Raw genomic sequence first — 25,077 nt, 5'->3', positions numbered from 1 at the left:
ATGACTGGCACATTGAATCATACTAGGAATGCATTACTCATGAATTCTGGACCTAGGTTTATCTGAATACTGACCAACAGGTCCAAACATCAGATTAAGGAGGAACAACACATCAGAGAAATCCGATATGGATGGAAACAGGAGGATATGTTCAATAATTTGAAATAGAAAACTTTCAAATTTACCTTAGTCATAGTTAAAAATGCAGTTTTTGTAGAAAGTAATTTGAATTTTTTTTTTAAAAACCCTTGCTGGACTCGAACTTGTGATCTAGTCAACATGTACATTTAGTGAGCTACCCAGTTAAGCATTCACATTGGAAGTTGGCCATTATGACAATGTCTTATTCCTCTGGAGTGAAGATTGTATATGTGTGTTGTACTTTACTGATCAAAATCAAAAATGCATGAGAGTAACTTTTTTTTACTGAATCTTCAACAGTCAAATAGTTTTTCATACTTTATTGGGTAGTCTAGAATGAATGTTACATCTAATTCTATTGTTTATTGGATAGATATTCTATAGAATTTGAGGACAATAGAACATGTTTTCGTTCATGAAATACTAAAATTGTTTTCATTTGATTGTTATAACTATCAGTTCCTAATGCATGCAATTCAGGCACCGGTTGTCTATCAAATGTCCAGGTTTTCGATGTCTTTAAATGTGATTGCTTTTTCAGAAATACTGTGTTTCAATGATGCTTGAAGCAGTAAGGCAATTGGAAGCTGGTGTGTCATAATTTGTATTTGCAAGCAAATTCAATGTTTCACTAAGCACCATATTAATAGCCTTGTTCAACAAATGATCATCATAGAGCAGGTAGACCACATGTGACGTCAGCAGCACATTCTTGCTTCATCCGATTGTGTCATCTTCATCAACGATTTACAGAAGCGACATCTATAGCATCTGTCATTCCTGTCATTTGCAGAATATCAGATCAGACTGTTCGCAATCGACAATGGGATGCTGAGATTAGAGCACGCAGACCTCTTCGTAATTGACAATATGATGCTGGGATTAGAGCACATAGATCTCTTCGCAATCGACAATGGGATGATTAGAGCATGCAGACTTCTTTGTGGCATTGTTGCGAATCTGCAACATTACTGGAACGGACTTCAATGGTCTCAGACTTATAGAGTATGGACACAGCAACGCTGGCAGACAGTTTAGTTCAGTGATGAATCTCGATTTTTACTGCTGAGGCCTCATGGAAGACTCAAGAGTGTATTGGCACCAAAATGAACATTTTGTACAAAATTACATCCAGGAGGCCGACTGGTTTGGAGGGGGTAGTGTTATGATGTGGGCAACAATATCCTATGCAGGCAGGACTACATTGGTTCACATACAGGGTTCTTGATGATTCAACATTATATTGATGAAGTCATACAGCCACATTGCATTTCTTTCTTTTTTTTATCAGTATATTTATTTTTCAGTTAAAATAAACAAAAACTGTATTAAATTACTTTAAAGAACAGTATGAATATGTCTTATAGTCATTGTGTCATAATTTTTTCTTCTCTTTTCTTTTTGTTATCTGTCATTTGTTTTGTTATTTTGACTTTATGCCAACATGATGATGTCAATAAATAAATTGAAATTATGATAAAATCATTTTACATAGAATCTATGATATTTTGTATCTGATTTCCCCCCCCCCCCCATAAATAGATCTACAGTGAAATGAAATTTATTGGACTGAGAAAAACAAAACAAAACCCACACATCACATTTGACAAGAATTGCACTTGCTAAGGAATTTGTGAAACCAAATGTAAATTGTACGTCAATTTCTTCATGATTACAGATCTTCATTGTACATGTTGATGTCCATCTTAAAATGTTGCATCAATGAAATGGGAGAGAACTTCTGACACTGATTTGCTGCACCCCAGGGTCTGTACCAGCATACACAGCAGCCCCCTCAGCTGAAAATAACCACAAACATTGTACAGCCAAACAGTGACCTGCAAAATGTCCAAAATTTCTGAATCAAAATGTCAATATATAAAATACCATCTTCAATGAACCCCATCTCTCTACTAAATGATGAATGATCCCCATCATTCTGACTGAATTAAAGTGTGTTAATGTCATCTTGAATGACAACCCAACCCACTCTCCATCTTTCCATACTAAATGACCCCATCTTTCTGTATAAACAAGAGGTACTGTGAGCAATGCTCACTAAGAATATCCCCCGCTTATCCCAATCTCCCAAAGGGTGTTGGTAATAGGTATAAACTACCTCTTTTCTGAGTGTAAAAAACAAATGGCATGACAAACCTTGGGTATTCTCGTTTGTAGGGAGAAATGGATTATCTAGGAACACAGCATCTCCACGCGATGAAAAAAGCCGTTAAAGAATTTAAATGGAAACCATATTGCTACTTCGATGTACAGTGTGCGTGACCTTTGACCTTTTGACCCCAAAATCAATAGGGAACATCTTCATCCCATGGATAGTCCATATGTATGGTATGGTGACTGTAGATGGAAAGGATAACGCTTTAGAGCCCGGAAACCATATTGCTACTTCAATGTCCAGTGTGCTTGACCTTTTGACCCCAAAATCGATAGGGAACATCTTCATCCCATGGGTAGTCCATATGTATGATATGGTGACTGTAGGTGGAAAGGATAACGCTTTAGAGCCCGGAAACCATATTGCTACTTCGATGTCCAGTGCGCTTGACCTTTGGACCCCAAAGTCGATAGGGAACATCTATATATGATATGGTGACAGTAGGTGGAAAGGATAATGCTTTAGAGCCCGGAAACCATTGCGTCTACAGACGGACGGGCAGGCAGACAGACGGACAACCCGATTCCAGTATACCCCCCCACAACTTGTTGCGGGGGGTATAAAAAGTCAATATATTAAACAGATACCATCTTGAATGATTCCATCCTTCTGTATTGTGTAGTTGAATGCAGTAAAAGGAGCTACTGGAGATTTGGCTACCATCACCTGAAATTCAGTAACGATCCTGTATTAAATTCAGTAACGATCCTGTATTAAATTCAGTAACGATCCTGTATTAAACACAGTAGTCAGACTGAACAGACATCAGCAGAAAGTTCAAACTTTATTCTACAACTTTTATGAATGCTTCTTGTCAGCTAAGATATTTGCACAGAACATAGGCACCTGGGTCAAGGATATTGCACTATAACCTATGTAAACAATGGAGGAAATTCAAACCCCGAATATATACTTCTCTCTGATCTATGGTGTCTCTTTATACATTTTTTCATGTTTCAGGAAGCTTAAAGACACGTTATTATCACAGAACACTAATTCATTCACGTTTGAAAAAATGTCTTATCCCACTGATTCATAATATTTAACAAAATTATGGTTGTGACAGATACAGTGAAAGAGCCCGGAAACCGTATTGCTACTTTGACCTTTGACTTTTGAAAAAGAGAACCAGAATGAAGAATTCAGCAAACTGACAAAAGAAGAAAAACATATTGACAGACAAATAGCAAACATTGCACGAAGATAAGTTTAACTGACAGTTGACATCTAGTTAATGTTTTATAAATGTAAGAGTTAATGGGAAGTTAACTGTCTGTTAAAGTTCCTAACTGTTATTCAACTGGGTTCTGGAGGGCCAGTAAAAAACCCAGTTAGTTATAACCAAATTTCATTATATCCAATAATCATTATTTTGCTCTCATATGGGGAATAAATTTTCCTTCACAATAAGCCTGAATTCATTATTAAGTGTGTTTGTTATAAGTGTTTTTTACTGGATATGTCAATGACCTTCGCACAAGAATTACATTTCTTAATATCAGAGTCTTACTATATCTCTAAGCTTAGTTATTATGTTCTTGGTTGTGGAAGATGACAGAAACATTAATCACTAGGTGGCGCTATGCTTTGCAGACAACACAGTAAATTGGGAATGAATAAAAACATAGCTTTTGATTACTATGGAGTCTCAGTAATGTATTTGATAGACCTGTGATACTAGCTTATCATATTGACAGCTCTACGTATCCACTCTCAGTCATACTTGAGCTAGAAATATCCTAATGGGACCAAGATCCCCCCCCCCCCCCCTCCCCAGTGTTGATCAATATTGGGGCACAGTTGAAGACCAGCAGAAAGATATGATTTTTTGCATTACTCATGTTACATCTGAATATGAGTTACAGGATACACTCAATTCCTTTGACCTCCATATTTATCACTAATCATGGTGTAATAAATAGAAATGGACAAATGATATCCACAGACAGATGAGCAGACAGACAAATGGACTGATGATTCCATTATACCCTCTCCTTAACTTATGCAGTATTATCTTTGAGATAACTTATCATTGCAAATTCTCTAAGAGTACAACTTATCATTACAAATTCTCAAAGAGCACAACTAAGTCCATAAAGTTAAAAAAAAAAAAAACACCATTAAAATGAAAATATCCATATAACTTCCTTGAATGTGAAAAAATCTCCATAAAAATTATAGATGCACAACTTCATTATATACATGATATATATACACAAGGGTTGAATTAAATCTGTTCACTGTTGTTGTTTTTAAAGATATACTCTGGACAAAACCTCCTCAAAATGGAAAAAATGTCCTTAATATCTTCCAAGAGTTTAAAACAAAATCTCAATCAAAATAGCAGTTGCACAACTTCATTATACAAATAAGATACATGTATACACATATATATTCATTATACAAATTTTAAAGATACATGTATACACATATATATTCTGCACAAATTGTCTAACAATGGACAGACGGACGGACAGACGAACAGGGCGATTCCAGTACATCCCTCTAGACTTCATTTACAGGGGGTGGTATAATTCAGACCTTTTCTCTACCGTAATGCCAACACTAGGACTGCTTACTTGTCTTTTGTCATCATTAAGATATTGTAGAATCAAGCGAGTGTTGACATTGTGGCTCCAAGTGTTACCAAGGGCAACCGTCACGTATCCCTCGGAGAATTCTGTTGGCAACTCCTCATCTAAATATATAACAGAAATTACAAATACCACCCTGTATGTCATGCTCTCCATATCCAGGTAAATCCGACTTCTATATGTTGAATGATATAACAGTATGTACAGTACTACTTTCAAACATCATGCAGAATGGGATTGGCTGTTCACATATTTCTCCCCTGTAATACCATCAAATAAATCCTACATGAACTTTCCCTGGGACAACTGCACTTTACCAGTTTGTGCAAATTATATGGAAATGGCATGTGCTTTTCCTATATGTGCTTTTCCTATATTATATAGTGTGGCGATTTCGTTAAAACGTCAATAAAATGCAAAGTTAACCTATTTGAATTCCTTGTCCTATTTTTTGTTAATATATTTCGTAAATTATTTTAAAACGTAAAGCATTCACAACACAATCCTTTTGCTTTCATTCTATCAGTTACATTCCAAAGTCATGACATTGTTAAGTATGTAATTATTTCGGCGTTGTGATTGGTCAAAAGATAAAGAGACGTAAAATTAAAGTTTGACAGTTACAGAAAATGTATGTAGTGAAGCAGCTGATGGCATTATCATGTCCCTTTACGATGATTTGAACGAGATTGATTGGTTGCAAAATTGTGGACTTTTTGGAAATTTTAGCAGTAAATGTGACACTTGCAATGATTGAAACGTTAAATTAGTGGAGGGCAAATCTTAAAGCCAATCTAATTAAAATCAGACTTCTTAGATCCACGCCGTACACTCTACGTAAGAAGATTTGACATAACCCGACTAGGGGTCATGTTCACAATGAAATGTCAGTGCTCACAATTTGAGGAAAATGGCTGCGATCGTTTGGTTTGAAAGAAAACACATCGCAGCTTGATGTGACATCACAATGCACTGTTTACATCAACTGGTGTTATATACCTCACGTTAATTAGGTAAACCATCTTGAAAACTATTTGAATCGTACCCATCCCTATTCATACATAAATCGCAATTCACAATTACATGTAATTTAATTTGGGTGTACATTTTATAGTGTACATTTTGTTGTTTGTATGAACAGAATAGATTAGGCATTATTGTGAAAGTCTGAAATTCCTTATGTGAGAATATACAATTTTCAAGTGTGGAATAAACTTCATGGAAGAGAGATTACTGCAACTTGTTTACGAATTGCCAGGAACAACTTAAATAGCCAAAAAATAGCCTAAACAGCAATCTGACTGGCTGATAGTTCTGCATGAATATTCCAAGCGAAAGGTCATATGTCAGATCCTATTGTAGTGATTATGAGCATATCTTAGGATCTGACTTTAATTAGACTGATCTTACAGCAAGGATGATGTTGTTTGGAGGTGCAAAAATCGACAGATTAACAAAAAAAACAAGAGGTACTGTGAGCAATGCTCACTAAGAATACCCCCCACTTACCCCAATCTCCCAAAGGGTGTTGGTAAAAGGTATAAACTACCTCTTTTCTCAGTGTAAAAAACAAATGGCATGACAAACCGAACCATATTGCTACTTCGATGTCCAGTGCGCGTGACCTTTGACCTTTTGACCCCAAAATCGATAGGGAACATCTTCATCCCATGGGTAGTCCATATGTATGATATGGTGACTGTAGGTGGAAAGGATAACGCTTTAGAGCCCGGAAACCATATTGCTACTTCGATGTACAGTGCGCTTGACCTTTGACCTTTTGACCCCAAAATCAATAGGGAACATCTTCATCCCATGGGTAGTCCATATGTATGATATGGTGACTGTAGGTGGAAAGGATAACGCTTTAGAGCCCGGAAACCATATTGCTACTTCGATGTCCAGTGCGCATGACCTTTCACCCCAAAATCGATAGGGAACATCTTCATCCCATGGGTAGTCCATATGTATGATATGGTGACAGCAGGTGGAAAGGATAACGCTTTAGAGCCCGGAAACCATATTGCTACTTCGATGTCCAGTGCACTTGACCTTTGACCTTTTGACCCCAAAATCGATAGGGAACATCTTCATCCCATGGGTAGTCCATATGTATGATATGGTGACTGCAGGTGGAAAGGATAAGGCTTTAGAGCCCGGAAACCATATTGCTACTTCGATGTCCAGTGCACTTGACCTTTGACCTTTTGACCCCAAAATCGATAGGGAACATCTTCATCCCATGGGTAGTCCATATGTATGATATGGTGACTGTAGGTGGAAAGGATAAGGCTTTAGAGCCCGGAAACCATATTGCTTCTTCGATGTCCTGTGCGCTTGACCTTTGACCTTTTGACCCCAAAATCGATAGGGAACATCTTCATCCCATGGGTAGTCCATATGTATGATATGGTGACGGTAGGTGGAAAGGATAATGCTTTAGAGTCCGGAAACCATTGCGTCTACAGACGGACGGACAGACGGACAACCCGATTCCAGTTGTGGGGGGTATAACAAGATGTGTTTGTGAAACACAAATGCCCCCGATAATGGCCAATTCCGAAGATGGCCAAGGCCACAAGGGTAAATATCTTGGTACCAGGAGAAAGATCTTGTCAAAAGAAATGCTCATATACAATATGAAAGCTCTAATATTTACCATTTAGAAGTTATGACCAATGTAAAAAAAAATTAAAAGTAGGTCAAATGTCAAGGTTAAAAGGTTCAATACCCACGGAAATGTCTTGTCACAAGGAATACTCATGTGAAATATCAAAGCTCTATCACTTACTGTTCAAAAGTTATTGGCAAGGTTAAAGTTTTCAAAAAGTAGGTCAAACTCCAAGGTCAAGGGGTCAAAAACGTTGGTACCCACGGAAAGGTCTTGTCACAAGGAATACTCATGTGAAATATCAAAGCTTTATCACTTACTGTTCAAAAGTTATTAGCAAGGTTAAAGTTTTCAAAAAGTAGGTCAAACTCCAAGGTCAAGGGGTCAAAAATGTTGGTACCCACGGAAAGGTCTTATCACAAGGAATACTCATGTGAAATATCAAAGCTCTATCACTTACTGTTCAAAAGTTATTAGCAAGGTTAAAGTTTTCAAAAAGTAGGTCAAACTCCAAGGTCAAGGTGTCAAAAATGTTGGTACCAGGGCCAGAAATTAGCAAGAAATACTCGCAAAATGCGAGTACATTTGAAAAATAGCGAGTAAAAATAGTGGACACTCGAACATCTTAGCGAGTAGTGATTTACAAGCTATGATCGTATCATATCTCTTTTATACGATGATGCGTTATTCGCAATTTTTTAACTTGCACTCTGAATCATACCAACACTTACATGAACGACTAATTTCAACAACCGTTTCTATCCGGATTTTTCTTTTATGATTTTTTAAGAAACTCAGAGTCAAACAAATGCTTTAGAAGTCAGACATCGCATTATGATGAAACATATAGACATGTGCCACGAGTCCTGTTCACCTATAGGGGTGATTACATTGAATTCCAAGTATGAGGTTTTTGTTATTCATTTATCTAAAAAAAAAAATCAAAAAAAATCGGAGTCTATGTTTTACCAAACATTCCGGTAGTCATTCTTATTAGAATCATGAGAATGTACGTCCTATCTAAATTAATTTATTGTCATATTGAGGTCGGGTTGTAGTGATGACATGAATGCACTGATCACTGCGTAAACGATTATCAGAAAAGTTCATGGGGCTCATAATCATGCTGCTTATAAAACCATGAGTCCGGGATTCGCTTTGAAAAATAACTAAAGACAACCCTGATGTGGCATGAAATTGGAAGACTGGATCTAGACCTGCGGTAAACAGGTTGCAAATGAGAGGTGCGATGATCAAGAGACCTAAACATTGCACCATATGACTTACGTAACTTAGTGTCTTGTCCAAACGATGCCCGTTGACCCACTAGGCTCAGTAATGATGGGGGAAATTATTGATTAAAAAAAACATGAAAAAAGAGCACTGCTTCTTTAATTTTATTTTAGATTGTAGGTTTTCATTTTAGCCTGTGGGTTTTTTACAAACAGGCTAAAATTAGCCTGTGGTAGAAAAAGTTAATTTCGACCTCTGGGTACCCACAGAAAGGTTTTGTCACAAGGAATACTCATGTGAAATATCAAAGCTCTATCACTTACTGTTCAAAAGTTATTAGCAAGGTTAAAGTTTCAGAATGACAGACAGGACAAAAACAATATGTCCCCCGATCTTCGATCTCGGGGGCATAAAACCAACCCTTCCATACGAGAGGAATCATGGTTTTCAGGAAGCCATTTGCTGTTAGAACAGGCAGTAAAACCAACTTAGTACACCATGCCACTTCTACCCCGTCCCTGTCCTACCCATGATAATGAAGTGACTTAGAGTATCTTACCTTGCTCAGCTGCCTGACGACCAAATCTTGTGGTGATCTGATTTGTAACAATTACCTGTAAATATATTTTTTTTTATTTCATTATATAGTTTTCAACATTATATTTCAATATTTCTTTTAAACCCTGTACTCCCTGGTCAGGTTGGGTTGTAAGGGTTATGTATGTAAAAACCTGACTACATGTATATACCTGAAAAAGAGTACCGCAAACGGTGCATAATACGCCCGTGAAATGCTTACATAGGGTGTTTTTCTTGTGCTATAATCTGTATAACTTTGCTTCAGGAAGTATCAGCCATCATGAGGCTGTGACAAACTTTCATATGAACAAAGGGTCTTAGCTTAAATATTGAGATTTCTTCAAAATGGACCAAGTTCAACAACCTGCAATTTTTTCAAAAATGGAAGAAAATTAAAATCCTTCACCAGATGCACATCTTCAGTACCTATACAAACACTCCACAAAATAAGAAGGTCCTCACTTGAAAACTGTGGGAGGAGTAGGGCGGACAAATTATGTACCCTTCATAGAATATTAATTTCTAAATAGACTAAGTTCAACAACCCGTAATTTTCTCAAAAATTGTAGAAAATCAAAATCCATCCCACATGCACATCTTCAATACCTATACAAAAACTCCACAAAATAAGAAGGCTCGCACTTGAAAACTGTGGGAGGAGTAGGGCAAACAAATTATGTATCCTCCATATAATAATTATTTCCAAATAAAGGGGCAAAACTCCTGGAAAAAAGGTCGAAATTGCAGTATGATCCAGAGTGACCCACAAAGAAGCTACACAGCAAGTTTCAGCATGATATGTGAAAGGGAAATGAAATTATAAAGAGAAAACCCCGGACGGACGTACGTACAGACATCGCTGTATCATAATACGTCCTGTCTAAAGACGGACGTATAATAAATGTTGTTTAAATGTTAAAAAAAAAAATTCAATATTTTGCCAATTTGCTATATCCAAATTCAGCTGAACCTAAATACAATAGTAAATTTTCAATTCACAATAATTCCTTCAACGGAGCTATGTTTACTTTAACAAACAAACATTTACAACAATTTTTTTTATCTTGATGTAGTTTTTGTGTTCCTGTCAGGAAATGACTGGGGCATTATAGTGTTGCCCTTTCTATCAGACCATCACTGTCATTATTCTTTTCTATCATTTTTCTTTGTGTTACTTCACATTGATCTGATCCACAGGGGCTAAGCCTGTTTTGGGTACAAGCTCTGTGATACCGTATATATATTTATGGTATCACAGAGTTCGGACCCTAAATGGGTTTCGCCCCTGTGACCATGCAGTATTTGCCAAGTTTGCATATATTGAGCTGATCTCAAAACACCTTGTTGTATATGAATGAGTTACTGGTCAAGTAAAATTGACCAACTATGAGCTGAGTTACTGCCCTTCAAATTAAAAATTGATTTCATAGAATTCAGTTTTTCCAACTCAAGTTTCAGATAAGTTCCAATTGATTAGTCGTGTGTGTACATATTGTATTTATTTGGATATAGTTAGGGGCTCTTCTGATGCCAAAAAAAGTCAATAAACATCTGACTAAGTCCGAGTCATCTCGACGTTTGCAGAAACAGTTAAAATTGTGAGGTTATATACTTCTAAATATTTCATCTTGATGGCGTTAATATCTTCACAGATATGAAAAGACAACAACGGTTATTCAGCCATGACAGATTTTGGGAGGTTTTTCTGATGCTTGTTCTATGCTGGAGCTGTTCAAAAGTCATGAGTTAAACCCTCATTCAATCCATTTTTGACAAAATTTTATAATAATTTTTTATGGCCCAAGATCACAGTCAGCACAATGAACATCCAGAAGACTGTTGTACTAGATCTTTGACTTACTGGGATAGAGAAGAGCTCCGCTATATTCTTCAGAAGAGCAGCCTGGCGGGACAGGAAGTTAGTCCGATGGATCAAGTTTGAGCCAGCACTACTACTGAACTCCTTCCTCACCAAAGACGCTATGGAGTCAACAATTATTAGCCTTATCTTGTGAGTAATCACTTCTTCCTCCAAAGTCTCCAACCTTAGAACATGTACAAGATTTCAATTTTCAATAAATTAATTAATGTTAAGTGTATTATATAGATGAACAGTGTGTACACTGTGTAAAGTTTAAAACAAGAGTACCGCCAATGGTGCATAATACACCCATGAAAAGGTAATATAGGGTGTTTTTCTTATACCATGATTTGTAGAACTTGTCTTCAAGTAGTCAGTGATTCATTTTGAAAATGGTTATCATGAGTCCAGTGGACTCCCCTTGATTACAATAATGAGTCCCATGCTAAAATCAATGAGTCCAAATTTCATTCCTTCAAACAAACAGCCTGACAATCACAGGTATAAACAAACCCAGTTAAGGAAGAAGCTTACTGTTGTCACCTCCTTCTAGGGAATTTATATTTTGCTTTTTATTACAAGCCATCAGATAATTCATTTGCAGAAAATTCTTATTTGTAGTTCATATTGCAAAATGATTTTCAGATGAAGAAAATTCTCAAGACCAAGTTCATGCAACAGATCAATCAATGATTTGAATTTTAAGAGTGGTGCAATGTAAATTTTCTGATACTAACCAATCCACACACACAAATAAGTTTATGATCCGCCAAGTTCACGCGTCTACTTAAAGTTGAATGATGGAAGTTTTTATTCCTAGCTACTTTGTTCATGCCATTTAATTTTTCTAAGTTGTGTGCAAATGCGGGATTATAAATTTTTCTCCATTTTCTTCATTTTTCTCAAATCTTAGCGAAGAATAAAGTGTAAACCATATTTGGTGACATTCCTTTTTCACCTTTCGAATTTTCTCAACCTCTACTTCTTTTTCAGGACCGACGTTTCATTTAGGGGACTCTCGTGTTTGTTTTGTTTTTTTACCCGTAGTAACTGACAATATTATCATTCACATCACTTTGCAAAAATGTTGTTAACTTTCCTTGATTAGACGTTTTTTAAAGTAAAAAAAATATCGGTGGAATCGGATTATATGCGAGGAAATTCTAGTTCCCAGTTTTGTTTACCCGCCGTAATGCCATATATATCATTTTGTTTCATTGGTTAATGCAATACGAGTTGACCAATGAAATATCATAATTCTTAATTCGGAATATCTCGGATGTGTAGTACGTTCTGGAGCTTATATTTTGTACGAATTACCAGAGGGAAAATGAAAACATTTTCATATAATTTCAAGTTTTCATGCGTCCGCTGGGATGCACAGTTATTGAAATAATGCGTCCTGAGCAAATTCAATGCGTAATTTACGCAGGACGCACACCAAAATGAATCACTGAGTAGTATCAGCAATCATCAGGGTGTGACATACTTTCTTTGCATTGTAAAACAGACAAATCATGTACTCTCTATGTAATATTTCCACTTGGCATAAGGTGTATGTGTATGATGTATACCAAATTTGGTCCTAGCCCCAATGGTTTGGACTGTATCCTGCTATTACAACCTTGACCTTTGACCTTGAGAACAGGCATCCTTCATTTGGCATAAGGTGTATGTGTATAAGTTTGATGGTCCTAGCCCCAAAAGTTCAGTCTGTATCCTGCCTACTAGGTTTTCCTACTAAGTGATACTACAACCTTCACCTTTGACCTTGAAAAACAATAGGCATCTTCCTCTCAACATGGTGATCAAATGTTCCAAGTTGTAAAATCCTGGAGCTTACGATTTCAGTCTGTATTCTGCCCACAAGGTTTTCCTACTAAGTGATACCAACTTTTATGAAAATTCATATAAATATCTATATTGGCATAAAAAATCATTTAAAAATTAGAACTTTTAAAAAATTTACTACAAGGTAGGTGACGAAACAATACTATTGTTCACAGTTCTTTGAACTGTGCATTCTTATGATGTATTTATATATGAAATTCAAAATCAAAATATCCATGTATGACTGAAATATTGAATGGAGAGTGAATTGTTAGATTTTTTAGTCCAGGGACACAACTTTTGTCAAAAAATTATTCAAAAACCATGCAAGATTCTTTATGATGTATCTTTGTACCTAATTTCAGTTAAAAATGTGCATCTGTAGCTGAGATAATGAAAGGAAACTGAATCATGATGGATGAAAGAGGGTAACACTATATGCACCAGCTATTTCATAGAGAGGGCATAAAAAACTAGATATGTCTGGGCAAAACAAATGGCCACGACTTAGGACTCGACCCGTATAAGGATACATGTACAGTTAATAAATGCATCTGTAGCAAAGATAATGAGAACGGAAACTGAACATAATGGAATGGCAGAATAATGGTGGAGGGCATAAAAAACAACTTGTCCTAAATTTCTAGATAAATATACTTGCCTTCCTGTTTTATGAAGGACACTGCTTCATTTTCCCACAATACAACCACACCAGTGGACAGGGAGTGACCACTCACTTTCTAAGGAGGGAAGAACATGTCCGGTGTTTATTTAAGAACACCTTTACTCACTTTTTAAGGAGAGAAAAACTTGTCTGATGGTTATTTAAGAACACCTTTACTCACTTTTTAAGGAGAGAGAAACATGTCCGGTATTTATTTAAAAACACCTTTACTCACTTTCTAAGGAGAGAAGAAGTTGTCTGGTGTTTATTTAAGAACACCTTTACTCACTTTTTAAAGAAAGAAGAACATGTCTGGTGTTTATTTAAGAACACCTTTACTCACTTTCTAAGGAGGGAAGAACATGTCCGGTGTTTATTTAAGAACACCTTTACTCACTTTTTAAGGAGGGAAGAACATGTTCGGTGTTTATTTAAGAACACCTTTACTCACTTTTTAAGGAGGGAAGAACATGTCCGGTGTTTATTTAAGAACACCTTTACTCACTTTTTAAGGAGGGAAGAACATGTCCGGTGTTTATTTAAGAACATTTTTACTCACTTTCTAAGGAGGGAAGAACATGTCCGGTGTTTATTTAAGAACACCTTTACTCACTTTCTAAGGAGGGAAGAACATGTTCGGTGTTTATTTAAGAACACCTTTACTCACTTTTTAAGGAGGGAAGAACATGTTCGGTGTTTATTTAAGAACACCTTTACTCACTTTTTAAAGAGGGAAGAACATGTCTGGTGTTTATTTAAGAACACCTTTACTCACTTTTTAAGGAGGGAAGAACATGTCTGGTGTTTATTTAATAACATTTTTACTCACTTTCTAAGGAGAGAAGAACATGTCCGGTGTTTATTTACTAACACCTTTACTCACTTTTTAAGGAGGGAAGAACATGTCCGGTGATTTTTTAAGAACACCTTTACTCACTTTCTAAGGAGAGAAGAATATGTCTGGTGTTTATTTAAGAACACCTTTACTCACTTTTTAAGGAGAGAAGAACTTGTCTAGTGTTTATTTACTAACACCTTTACTCACTTTTTAAGGAGAGAAGAACTTGTCTAGTGTTTATTTACTAACACCTTTACTCACTTTTTAAGGAGGGAAGAACATGTCCGGTGTTTATTTAAGAACACCTTTACTCCCTTTTTAAGGAGAGAAGAACTTGTCTAGTGTTTATTTACTAACACCTTTACTCACTTTTTAAGGAGAGAAGAACTTGTCTAGTGTTTATTTACTAACACCTTTACTCACTTTCTAAGGAGAGAAGAACTTGTCTAGTGTTTATTTACTAACACCTTTACTCACTTTTTAAGGAGAGAAGAACTTGTCTAGTGTTTATTTACTAACACCTTTACTCACTTTTTAAGGAGGGAAGAACAAGTCTGGTGGTTATCCACTAATACCCTCTGAGCCATGTTACACAGCTCCTCTTCAGTGCTATGTAAATCTGGACACTTGCTCTGGGCAACTTCCAAAAGTCTGCAACAATCAAAGCATGAGCATTAAAATAAAATAGTTTACACAATTAATCTCTTACCATCAACTGCACTATATGTGATCATTGTTAATTTTTTTTAAATTAAGCCATTCATTAAAGTAGTACACACAAGTCACAAAAGACAATTATTTGTGAATGTCTCTGTATGTATTCTACTAAGCATTTGTGTTTTCTACTCAGCATTTGTGTTTTCTACTCAGCATTTGTGCCTATACCACAGAATCAATTGTTTTCACTGTCTATAAGGGGTGGGTGGGGCTTGATTTGTTGAAGGATGAGTTTTCATGTTTTGTAGTAGTTCACCAATACCCTTTACTACAGTATATGATTTATGCATACCATTATACCACAAATGTATGGAAAAATCCGTGATTTTACAGTTCACCAACAGCTAAAATATTTATCATCTTCTGACATTATGCAATATATTTTGTGATTCATGTACTTTATTTTTGCAATCTGTCAAAATTTATTAAGAAGACACATGTTTTGTGACTGTTTAATATGTTGATAAGGGCTGTTCCAGAAATGATCAAATGGGGGGGTCGGGTGGCAAATGATATTTTTTTGTGTGGGTGGTCGTATTTTTTCATATTTTATTTGGTCCGTGGTTGGACTGTTAAAAAAATATTTATTATGGGTAGTGGGTAGTTTCTATTGTTTTATTTTGTGCCACCTGGGTGTTGAGTTTTCAGAATATTTTTATTGTCGCTCTTGTCGTGTTGGTTACAAAACGTCGGAGGGAAAATTGAAAACCTGCTTTCGAAATGCTGCTTTCGAAATCGGAAATAACATAGAACTATTCGAGTTGTCGCTCTTTGATGCGCATAACTTTCCATTACGGCACTCTTCAAATTAGAGGCACGTTTAGTAGGGTCCCTTTGGACGTGATGGCGGCGAACTCTGTTCTGTAGATTATTACAGTTTACAGTGCATCGATTTTGGGAATATTTTGAAACCAATAGGTATTCCGTTTTCTAATAAAAATAGGCAAACCTTAGTTGATTTATACGAGGGTACCGATGCGTTATATTTATCAGTCAGTGTGATGGTGATATAGAGGCCTCTGGGCGCGGGCTTCATTAGAAGACGAATGATTCGTGGAAAAACATATCCATACCCATTTCATGATAATAGCATCGTTTGGACTCCCAATCTTTCCAACATTCCCGCCATAGATAGCCTTTGATTGTTGATGTGACATCGTTTCTTCAGAACTACTGTGATACAATGTCGCACAGGCATTACCGCGTCATTGACTAGAATGTTTGTCTCGAAAACCTCGCGAGATTTGTACCGTTTTCATTTTTAAAAATATTTTTGTGGTGGGTCTGGTTAGTTTTTATTTTAATTAGATGGGTCATTGTAAAATGAGTTTATCAATTTGATGGGTCATGGGGTAATTTTAAAAAAATTTTTTATGGGTGCTTGGTATATACAAAAGGTGCCTCCCGACCCCCCCATGTATTTATTTCTGGAATAGCCCTAATCAAATCTTTCACGAGAACCTTATTTTCCACATAAAGACATCGCAAATTTCTGCTGAAACAGAGTGAATAAAATAGTGATTTACAGAATTTCAGAACTGATAGGATCATTTTGGTTTCCTGGACATAGAGACATTTTGGTAAATGAAAACATTTGCCAAAATTGTCATAATATAAATCATATTTGTGTTATATGAAAATCTAGAAGGAAAGGCATTGAACATTTCAAATCGATTTTTTAAGACAAATCTCACAAATACTGTAACCTCACAATGACTTTATTTCATGATTTACCAGTGATGAACTTGGTTCTTGTGAGTCTCACAAAAATTTCTTGCATGTGAATTGGTACCCAGTATTACTGTTGCCTATACAATCAAACTGGAAATACAATTTCCTTTTCCAAGACAAGTTTACTTGCAGTGTCAGTTTTTTACCTTTCTGCACTGAATGCTGACTCTGTGTCAATGAACAAGACATTCCCATCTAAACCTCCTCTGTGCCTTGGTAGAGTTGCCTGCACACTCAACATGATACAGAACTGGGTCTTACCACACCCGGAGGGACCTGCTATCTACATCAGAGGAAAAAGTCAAATTATCATCACACACCCACAGAGACCTGCTATGTACATCAGAGGAAAAGGTCAAATTATCATCACACACCTACAGGGACCCGCCATCTACATCAGATGAAAAAGTCAAAATTTTCAGACATCCAAATGACAGAGGTTTATTGTATATTTGTATCATACACATAAACGCTGCAGTTTTTAGTAAGAATCATTGAGTAAGAGCATGTACACATTTCAGACAAGTTAAAAAACCCATTAACATCTATACTTTTCATCCTGTAAACAAATTAATTCATTCTCTTACTTCAGTGACTGTTCCCATGGGAACTCCACCATGTAGAACATTGTCAAGATCATGCAAGCTTGTAGGAAAAAATGGACCATTTCCTTGATTTCTCTTCTCAAACAGCTCTAAGCCCTGTAAAATTACTCATCATATGTAAGTGAATGAAAACAAGGTATCCTTTACAGCATAATTAGTTATATTCTTCACTGACTGTTCAGATGTACTTACTGTTATACAGTGTGGAGCACAAGCCAATGAACATTCCTGTCTTAACTGATAGACTGTAAAGATCCCAAACCCCGTTATCTTCAGCAACTCCAAGTCCGACAGCGATAAAACATCCTGAAATAAATAATGTACATGCAGCTTAATGTATAGTCCTATATGTATTTTTGATATGCCTTTGACTGCAAGTAAACAAGATGTGCTTGTGAAATACTGATGACCAAACTCCAAGGTCATGAGGTCAAAATTTTTTGGCATGAAAAGAAAGGAATACATGAGTGAAATATGAAAGTCCTATTGCTAAAGTTATGGCCAAGGTTAAAACTTTTTGTGGACTAACAGACCATGCAACAAGAGGCCCATGGGCCACATCGCTCACCTGAGTCACCTTGGTCCATATCAGAAGACTTTCTATATATATTTGCATGTAAAACCGTAGTCCTTATTATGGCCCCAACCTACCCCTGGAGGCCATAGTTTTTGCAAACTTGAATCTACACTATGTCAGAAAGCTTTCATGTAAATGTGAACTTCTTTGGCCCAATGGAAGAAGATATTTGAAGATTTTTCCTATATATTTGTATGTAAAACTTTGATCCCCCCTTGTGGCCCCATCCTACCCCCAGGGGCCATGATTTGAACAAGATTTTTTTTAAAAAATTCCTATATATTTGTATGTAAAACTTTGATCCCCTATTGTGGCCCCATCCTACAACAGGGGGCCATGATTTGAACAAACTTAACTCTGCTCTATGTTAGGAAGCTGTTCATGTGAATATTAGCTTTTCTGGCTTAGTGGTTCTTGAGAAGAAGATTCTTAAAGAATGTCCCTAAATATTGGTATGTAAAACTTTGATCCCCCCTTGTAGCCCCATCCAACCCCCAGGGGCCATGATTTGAACAAACTTGAATTTGCACTATGTCAGAAAGCTTTCATGTAAATATCAGCTTTTCTGGCTTAGTGGTTCTTGAGAAGAAGATTTTTAAAGATTTTTACTATATATTTGTATGTAAAACTTTGATCCCCTATTGTGGCCCCATCCAACCCCCCGGGGCCAGGATTTTAACAATTTAGAATATGCACTACCTAATAAAGCTTATCTATAAATTTCATCTTTTCTAGCCCAGTGGTTCTTGAGAAGAAGATTTTTTAATGACCCTACCCTATTTTTACCTTTTCTTGATTATCTCCCCTTGGAAGGTGGCATGGCCCTTTATTTTAACAATTTACAATTCCCTTTACCTAAGGATGCTTTGTGCCAACTTTGGTTGAAATTGGCCCAGTGGTTTTTGAGAAGAAGTTAAAAATGTTAAAAGTTTACTGACGGACAGACGGATGGACGCCGGAATACGGGTGATCAGAAAAGCTCACTTGAGTTTTTAGCTCAGGTGAGCTAAAAACTATCTGCTCCTGCATCTCCGATTACAAAAGCATAAAAAAATGCATACTTTTCCTCATGCACTCATAAAAGCAACATGTGAAAGTAACCCCCTTGCAATGCACCTTAGCTCAGAAAAAAAAGATGCATCTTCCAGGGTAAAAGAATTATGTAGTAACTGATCACACAAAATCAAAAAGGTTAAAAATTTTATTATTAAATTAAATTAGTGGTATGAAATAATCTTATTTCAATTAAAAAAAATAGATATCTACAAATCAATTCATATGTGCTATTTGCCGAATTTTCAACAATATTAATTACAAGGCAAGGCAAATTTAAAAGGGGTCATAATTAAGCTACATATGATACAATTTTCACTTGCAAGTTGCACTGCCACTAGTTACACTTAGTGATTTACTTACTGATAAATAAAGTAACTTACAGACAAATATTTTATTTATTTATCTATCATTTCATTTTTTTAATATCATGGTTTGTACTTGAAGAGTCATTGCAATAAAGGGACATTATTGGTGTTACAAAAAAATCTGATCGTGCAGTTTTTAAATTTCTGAATTCTGAAAAAATGAAAATAAATAAACATTTCAACCATTCATTCTCAGACAGATTCTGATACCCCTCAGCCCCCAGAGAGTTCTGCTTCTGTCAGTTCTGATGCAACTCAGCCCCCACACTGGCCAGAGTCCAGTGTTTCGGTAAATTCTGATAATGATGCAATTCAGCCCCCCTCCCCCGACAGCTCTACCAGAAGTTCTCAGAAAAGACTTGCTGATGTTTAATAAATCAGTTTTCCTATTAGTTTTACTTTTGCTCCTGTTCATCAGTTCATTAGGCTATGGCCCAATCTGATTAAATTTAAGATCTTTGATCCGCTCCGTATACCTCTTCCTTTCCTGTATCTGTGAAGTCCAGAGGTGAGATATATTCTTTCCAAAACAGCTAAGAATGTTCATGGAACAATTTAGTATCAATAACTTTGGGTCAATGTTTAAGACACTATACCTCATTTTCTGTAAGAAAGTGGAGTAAAAGGAATCCAGATTTGGATTGAGCATACTCAAAATTGGTAATTGCACCTGATTTTTATTGTTTTGGGTGGTGGTTGCTATTTAACGGAGTAAATATGAGATAAATAATATATCATTTATAAAAATAATTCAACACTAAAACCATTAACAGAGAAGCAGGGACTGAGTAGTTTTAGAACGTATAACCTTATATTCAATTATTTTGTCAGATATTGATATTAGAAAACGTAGGTGCTTTGCTAAGTAAACAACTCTTATGGTTTTAGTTGCTGTTTAAATTTGAATAATTACTGTTGTTTTAATTAAATTCAGGCATAGGCTCTATCTTTTATCTCAAAAATGACATCACAATATTTTGCAAGAAGAACTCCAAAAAATAAATTTGTAGTGTTAATTATGAGTTATCTATAGCTGCAGCGCTTTGAAATTGAAGTCATTTTGACATTTTAGTCCTTTTATTATAAAATGTTTGTCTGGAGAACAATATATTAAACTGGTACCCCGCTGATTGGTGGCTACACACAAACATAAGAGATGTGACGTCAACAGGGTACCAGTTTAGGCAAATGAGAATAATTTTTTAATTACTATCATATCCAATGTGTTTGTAAACATTCTGAAGAACATTTTGTGATTTTCTAGTTATGATCTTTAATTTTGCTACCTTTTTGGAACATGCAAATTTTTACCAATATCTTAGACCCTATGCCTTTAAATATAGATATTATGGAAAAATGAAATCATGGAAGATTTAAGGTATGTCACTATACAGGTTCAACTCGAGAGAGGGGAAGCATGAATGATGGAAGCCTGGAGGGCAGAAGGGGGTAAGGTTCTAAGGTTCAATGTGCAAGTCACTCTCGCACTATCTGCTACTTACTCCTCATACTGCGGTTCACAACATAATTCTAATGTAAAATAAGAAGGTCCTCACTTGAAAGCTGTAGAAGGAAAAACAAGAGGCCCAGGGGCCTTATAGGTCACCTGAGTATCATGTAACAACCTTCCAATGTTTGAATTAGGTTTGTGTTTAAATATAAGAATTTTACTTTTGGATGGAAGAAACACTGAATAGCTATGTGGTCATGAAGTACATCTGTCATTTTTATGTTCAATCAATAATCCTTTTTAAAAAACCTAGGTCTGAGACATCATAAAGAAAAGGGTTATTTACTCCTTAGATAAAACCAATATAAGAAGATTTTCAAAGAATTTCTACATTTTCACTATATGACCAATAGAGCCCCACCCTAACACAAGAACCCCTGCCCCAGGGGCCATGAATTTCACAATTTTGGTAGAGGGCTCAACGCTCATTATAATTATGCCCACTGTTTGGCTTCTTGATGTCCAGGAGTAAAGAAGATTTTTTAAAATTACACTCATTTTGATGGTTTTTGCCCCACCCCTCAGGCCCCAGGGGGGCAGGGACCACGAATTTCACAATTTTTGTTCCCCTCTACCCACAGATGCTATATGCCAAAATTGGTTGAAATTGGTTCAGGGGTTTCAGAGAAGAAGCTGAAAATGTTCAAATGTTAACGACGACGGACAAAAACAGATAGCAATAGGTCACCTGAATGAATTCAGGTGACCTAATAAAAGACAAATCATGTACTCTCTATGCAATATTTCCTCAAAACTCATGCAACAACCTGTAATTTTTTTCAAAAATTGAAGGAAATCAAAATCCTAATGCTATATGCACATCTTCCATCCCATTCAAATACTCTGTAAAATAAGAAGGTTCTCACTTGAAAATTGTGGAGGGAAAAACAGACAAATCATGTACTCTCTATGTAATAATTCCTCAAAACTGACTATGTTCAAAAACCTGTAATTTTCTCAAAAATTGAAGAAAATCAAAATCCTTGCCACATCTTCAATACCTATATAAACACTCCATAAAATAAAAAGGTTCTCACTTAAAACTGTGGGAGGAGTTCACTGAACAAATCATGTACTCTCTTTGCAATATTTCCTCAAAACGGACCAATTTCAGCAACCCGTAATTTTCTCAAAAATTGAAGTAAATCAAAATCCTTGCCACAAGCAGATCTTCAATATCCATATAAAGACTCTGTAAAACAAGATGGTCCTCACTTGAAAATTGTGAAAGGAGTTTGCCGGACAAATTATGTACCCTCCATATAACAATAATTTTCAAATAAAGGGGCAAAACAGAGGTCGAAATGGATAAAAATTGCAATGAGATCTAGAATGATCCACAAAGAAGCTACGTAGCAAGTTTCAGCTTGATACTTGTATGTGACAGAGAATGAAATTAGAAACAGAAAACCCTGAATGAACGGATGGACTGACGTACAGACATCGCTGTACTAAAAATGTCCCGTCTAAATACAGGCATATAAAAATGAAACAAAATCAGAAATATTTTGATAAAAAAGATTGAGATCTTTTATTTTATTTAAATAAAGAGGCTTACGTTGATCTTGGTTATGATTTCGGTCAATAGTAATTTCAAACTTCTATATACTCAAAACAACCCCTTTCTCCAACTCACACAAACCAATATCTATGATATGGTAATGGAAATTCTCAAAGTAATGTAATAATAGATATCTAACAATTTGCAAACTTGTCTGAAGGAATGATTTTTTCACCTGTATGGGTGTCCATATTTAAATTCCCATAGGAAAATCTTTCCGGAACATTCCGACACTATTTAAAGAGCATTTTATTTATCATTCTTGTTAGTATATTTAATCAAAGTACTGAAAGTACTGAAAAGCGCTAAGCTGACTTCATGAATTCTGTATGTAATGTTAATGAGCAGGAACAACATTAAAAAAAGGTTTATGCATTATTCTTTATTTTCGCATAACTAAGTAGTACATTTTCTGTAAGAAAATAACAAATATGGATTGGAAGCAATGTCCTGAAACTTTTCAACACGTAAATATAAATTTTATATGATGTTGTTAAAACAATGGTCACTATGATAATTTTGACCCCACACTAAACTAAAACCCTGTCCTTGGATCATGAAATTTACAATTTTGGTAAAGGACACCTGTTCTTATTAAATATCTATAATCAGAATTTAGTATCAATAGCATTACCACCGCTGCAGTGGTCCAGAGGTAAAGTGTTCGCTCTGTATGCGGGCGGTCGGGGTTCGAATCCTGGCCGCGACAGACCTAGTTCGTTAAACAGGTAGTGACAGTTCCATCACCAAACTCTCGGCATCAGGTGTGAATGTCACAGGTCCTCGGAGATGGCCTTTAAAACGGATGTCCCGTGTCACAGTAGGTGTGGCACGCTAAAGAACCCTCACTGCTCAATGGCCGCAAGCGCCGAGCATAGGCCTAAATTTGAAGCCCTTCACCGGTCTTGGTGACGTCTCCATATGAATTAAAAATTATTGAGAAGAACGTTAAACAAGATACAATCAATCAATAGCATTTAAGGCTATCAATCAATAGCATTTAAGGCTATGTTATTCAAATATTTGACAAATGAACACTTTATACCCTGTTTAGCTCCCACCCATCTTCCCAAGGCAAGGGTTTCTGATCCGCTCTGCTCCGGTCCCTGGATCATTAAATGCTCTACATGACTATGCATTTTTTTCTCTTACAGATGTGATGTTATAGAGAAGAACATTTTTGGTAGAAAATGTAAAAACAGTTGTAATGGTAATTTTCGGTATAAAGTGTTCAATTGTTATTACGCAACTAACTTACTGTTGTGTTCCAGTTAAATAGTGTATGAAATATTTTTAGAATACAACTGAAATGAAACAAATCAATAGTTTGATACATATATGTAAGTCACTTATAATAGAAAGGAACAAACAAACTGGACAAAAAAGAAAATTACACATAACCACATACACTAACAAATGTCACATGTCAAAACACACCAATAATGCAGGATTATGAAACGGTTTACATCCATTTCATTTCCTTACCAGATATCATTTAAATACACATATAAACATGCATTTGTATGACTTGTACTACAGAATCCAGTGCATAATTATCTGTAAATAGCAATCAAACCATGAAAGTGGAATTATTTTTTTGTAATCAATAATGAAGTTATTTTCGATTCAAAATCAGGTTGGAGAGAATCTGAATCCAAATAAGTCCGATAAATACATGTATAACTGAAAACAAAATTTAGGAAGTTATTTAGAAAAGATGTTCATCATACATGTGCAATATTACTTTGAAACTGAATACTGTGTCATCAACAAGAGTGGAGAAAGCTCATTTTTAACATGAAAGTTAGTGCGAGAGGATATACTAATTCAAATATAATGATGAATTAGATTAACATATAAGCATGGATTTACATTTAGCAATTGTAGTAATTGTTTGTTATACGTAAATCTAAAAAAAAAAAAACAACAAAAACCAAGAGTTTGTACACAGGTATATTAAACGCTGTACTCATCAACTTGTGTGTATTACACTTCTTGTGTAAAAGCTCATATTCATATTGCAAAGGAGACTCATCCGTTTGTCTGAATGAGACATAATACACATTGCTATTGTTTTAATTTTATAAAACAGTTCTTTATATGAAAATGCTAATAACCTTAGCAAAAAACCATAAGATTCGAAGCTTGTGTAGGAGTTCTAATATGAAAAAAAAAAAAAAACGTAACAGAAGTGACTCGCAATAAATATGCAAAATTTACAACATGTAAATGTAGCTAAATGAGAATCCCAAACTAGGCACTGAAAAGTTACAAAAGTAATTTTCAAACGGTAATGTTCAAACCGCTGTTAGAAATAATGAAGAGGCATCTCACCAAAAAACTAAATGCATCTTTTTTATATGAAAAGATCGTTCAGCGAAAACAAAATGTGGGGCCAGGGAACAACGACAGTACATCCATGCCCCTC

The 25,077-nt window shown here is 35.8% G+C and overlaps 1 protein-coding gene and 1 long non-coding RNA gene across 3 annotated transcripts in view; one reads left to right on the top strand and one right to left on the bottom strand.

Annotated features, from left to right (window-relative positions):
* Window positions 1-1,686: 1,686 nt before the first annotated feature.
* Window positions 1,687-25,077, bottom strand: part of LOC125652214 (DNA repair protein RAD51 homolog 2-like) — a 29,469-nt gene continuing 6,078 nt past the window's right edge. For both annotated transcript variants that reach the window (XM_048881240.2, XM_056165084.1), the window contains exons 2-10: window positions 17,773-17,886; window positions 17,563-17,676; window positions 17,122-17,258; window positions 15,059-15,178; window positions 11,196-11,379; window positions 9,315-9,369; window positions 4,897-5,015; window positions 2,905-2,983; window positions 1,687-1,940 (exon numbers count right to left, since the gene is read on the bottom strand). In XM_048881240.2, coding sequence (XP_048737197.2) covers window positions 1,861-1,940; window positions 2,905-2,983; window positions 4,897-5,015; window positions 9,315-9,369; window positions 11,196-11,379; window positions 15,059-15,178; window positions 17,122-17,258; window positions 17,563-17,676; window positions 17,773-17,886 — 1,002 coding nt within the window. In that variant the 3' untranslated portion in view covers window positions 1,687-1,860. The remainder of the gene's footprint in view (window positions 1,941-2,904; window positions 2,984-4,896; window positions 5,016-9,314; window positions 9,370-11,195; window positions 11,380-15,058; window positions 15,179-17,121; window positions 17,259-17,562; window positions 17,677-17,772; window positions 17,887-25,077) is intronic.
* Window positions 8,335-25,077, top strand: part of LOC125652217 (uncharacterized) — a 22,693-nt gene continuing 5,950 nt past the window's right edge. The window contains exons 1-2 of the long non-coding RNA XR_007361519.2: window positions 8,335-8,424; window positions 11,140-11,345. This is a non-coding gene — a long non-coding RNA (uncharacterized LOC125652217). The remainder of the gene's footprint in view (window positions 8,425-11,139; window positions 11,346-25,077) is intronic.

The sequence above is a fragment of the Ostrea edulis genome, chromosome 5 (assembly GCF_947568905.1).
Source record: "Ostrea edulis chromosome 5, xbOstEdul1.1, whole genome shotgun sequence".
In the NCBI taxonomy this organism is placed as follows: Eukaryota; Metazoa; Mollusca; class Bivalvia; order Ostreida; family Ostreidae; genus Ostrea; species Ostrea edulis.
The sequence above is the reverse complement of the archived record's forward strand: the minus strand, read 5'-3'. Positions and strand labels throughout refer to the sequence as shown.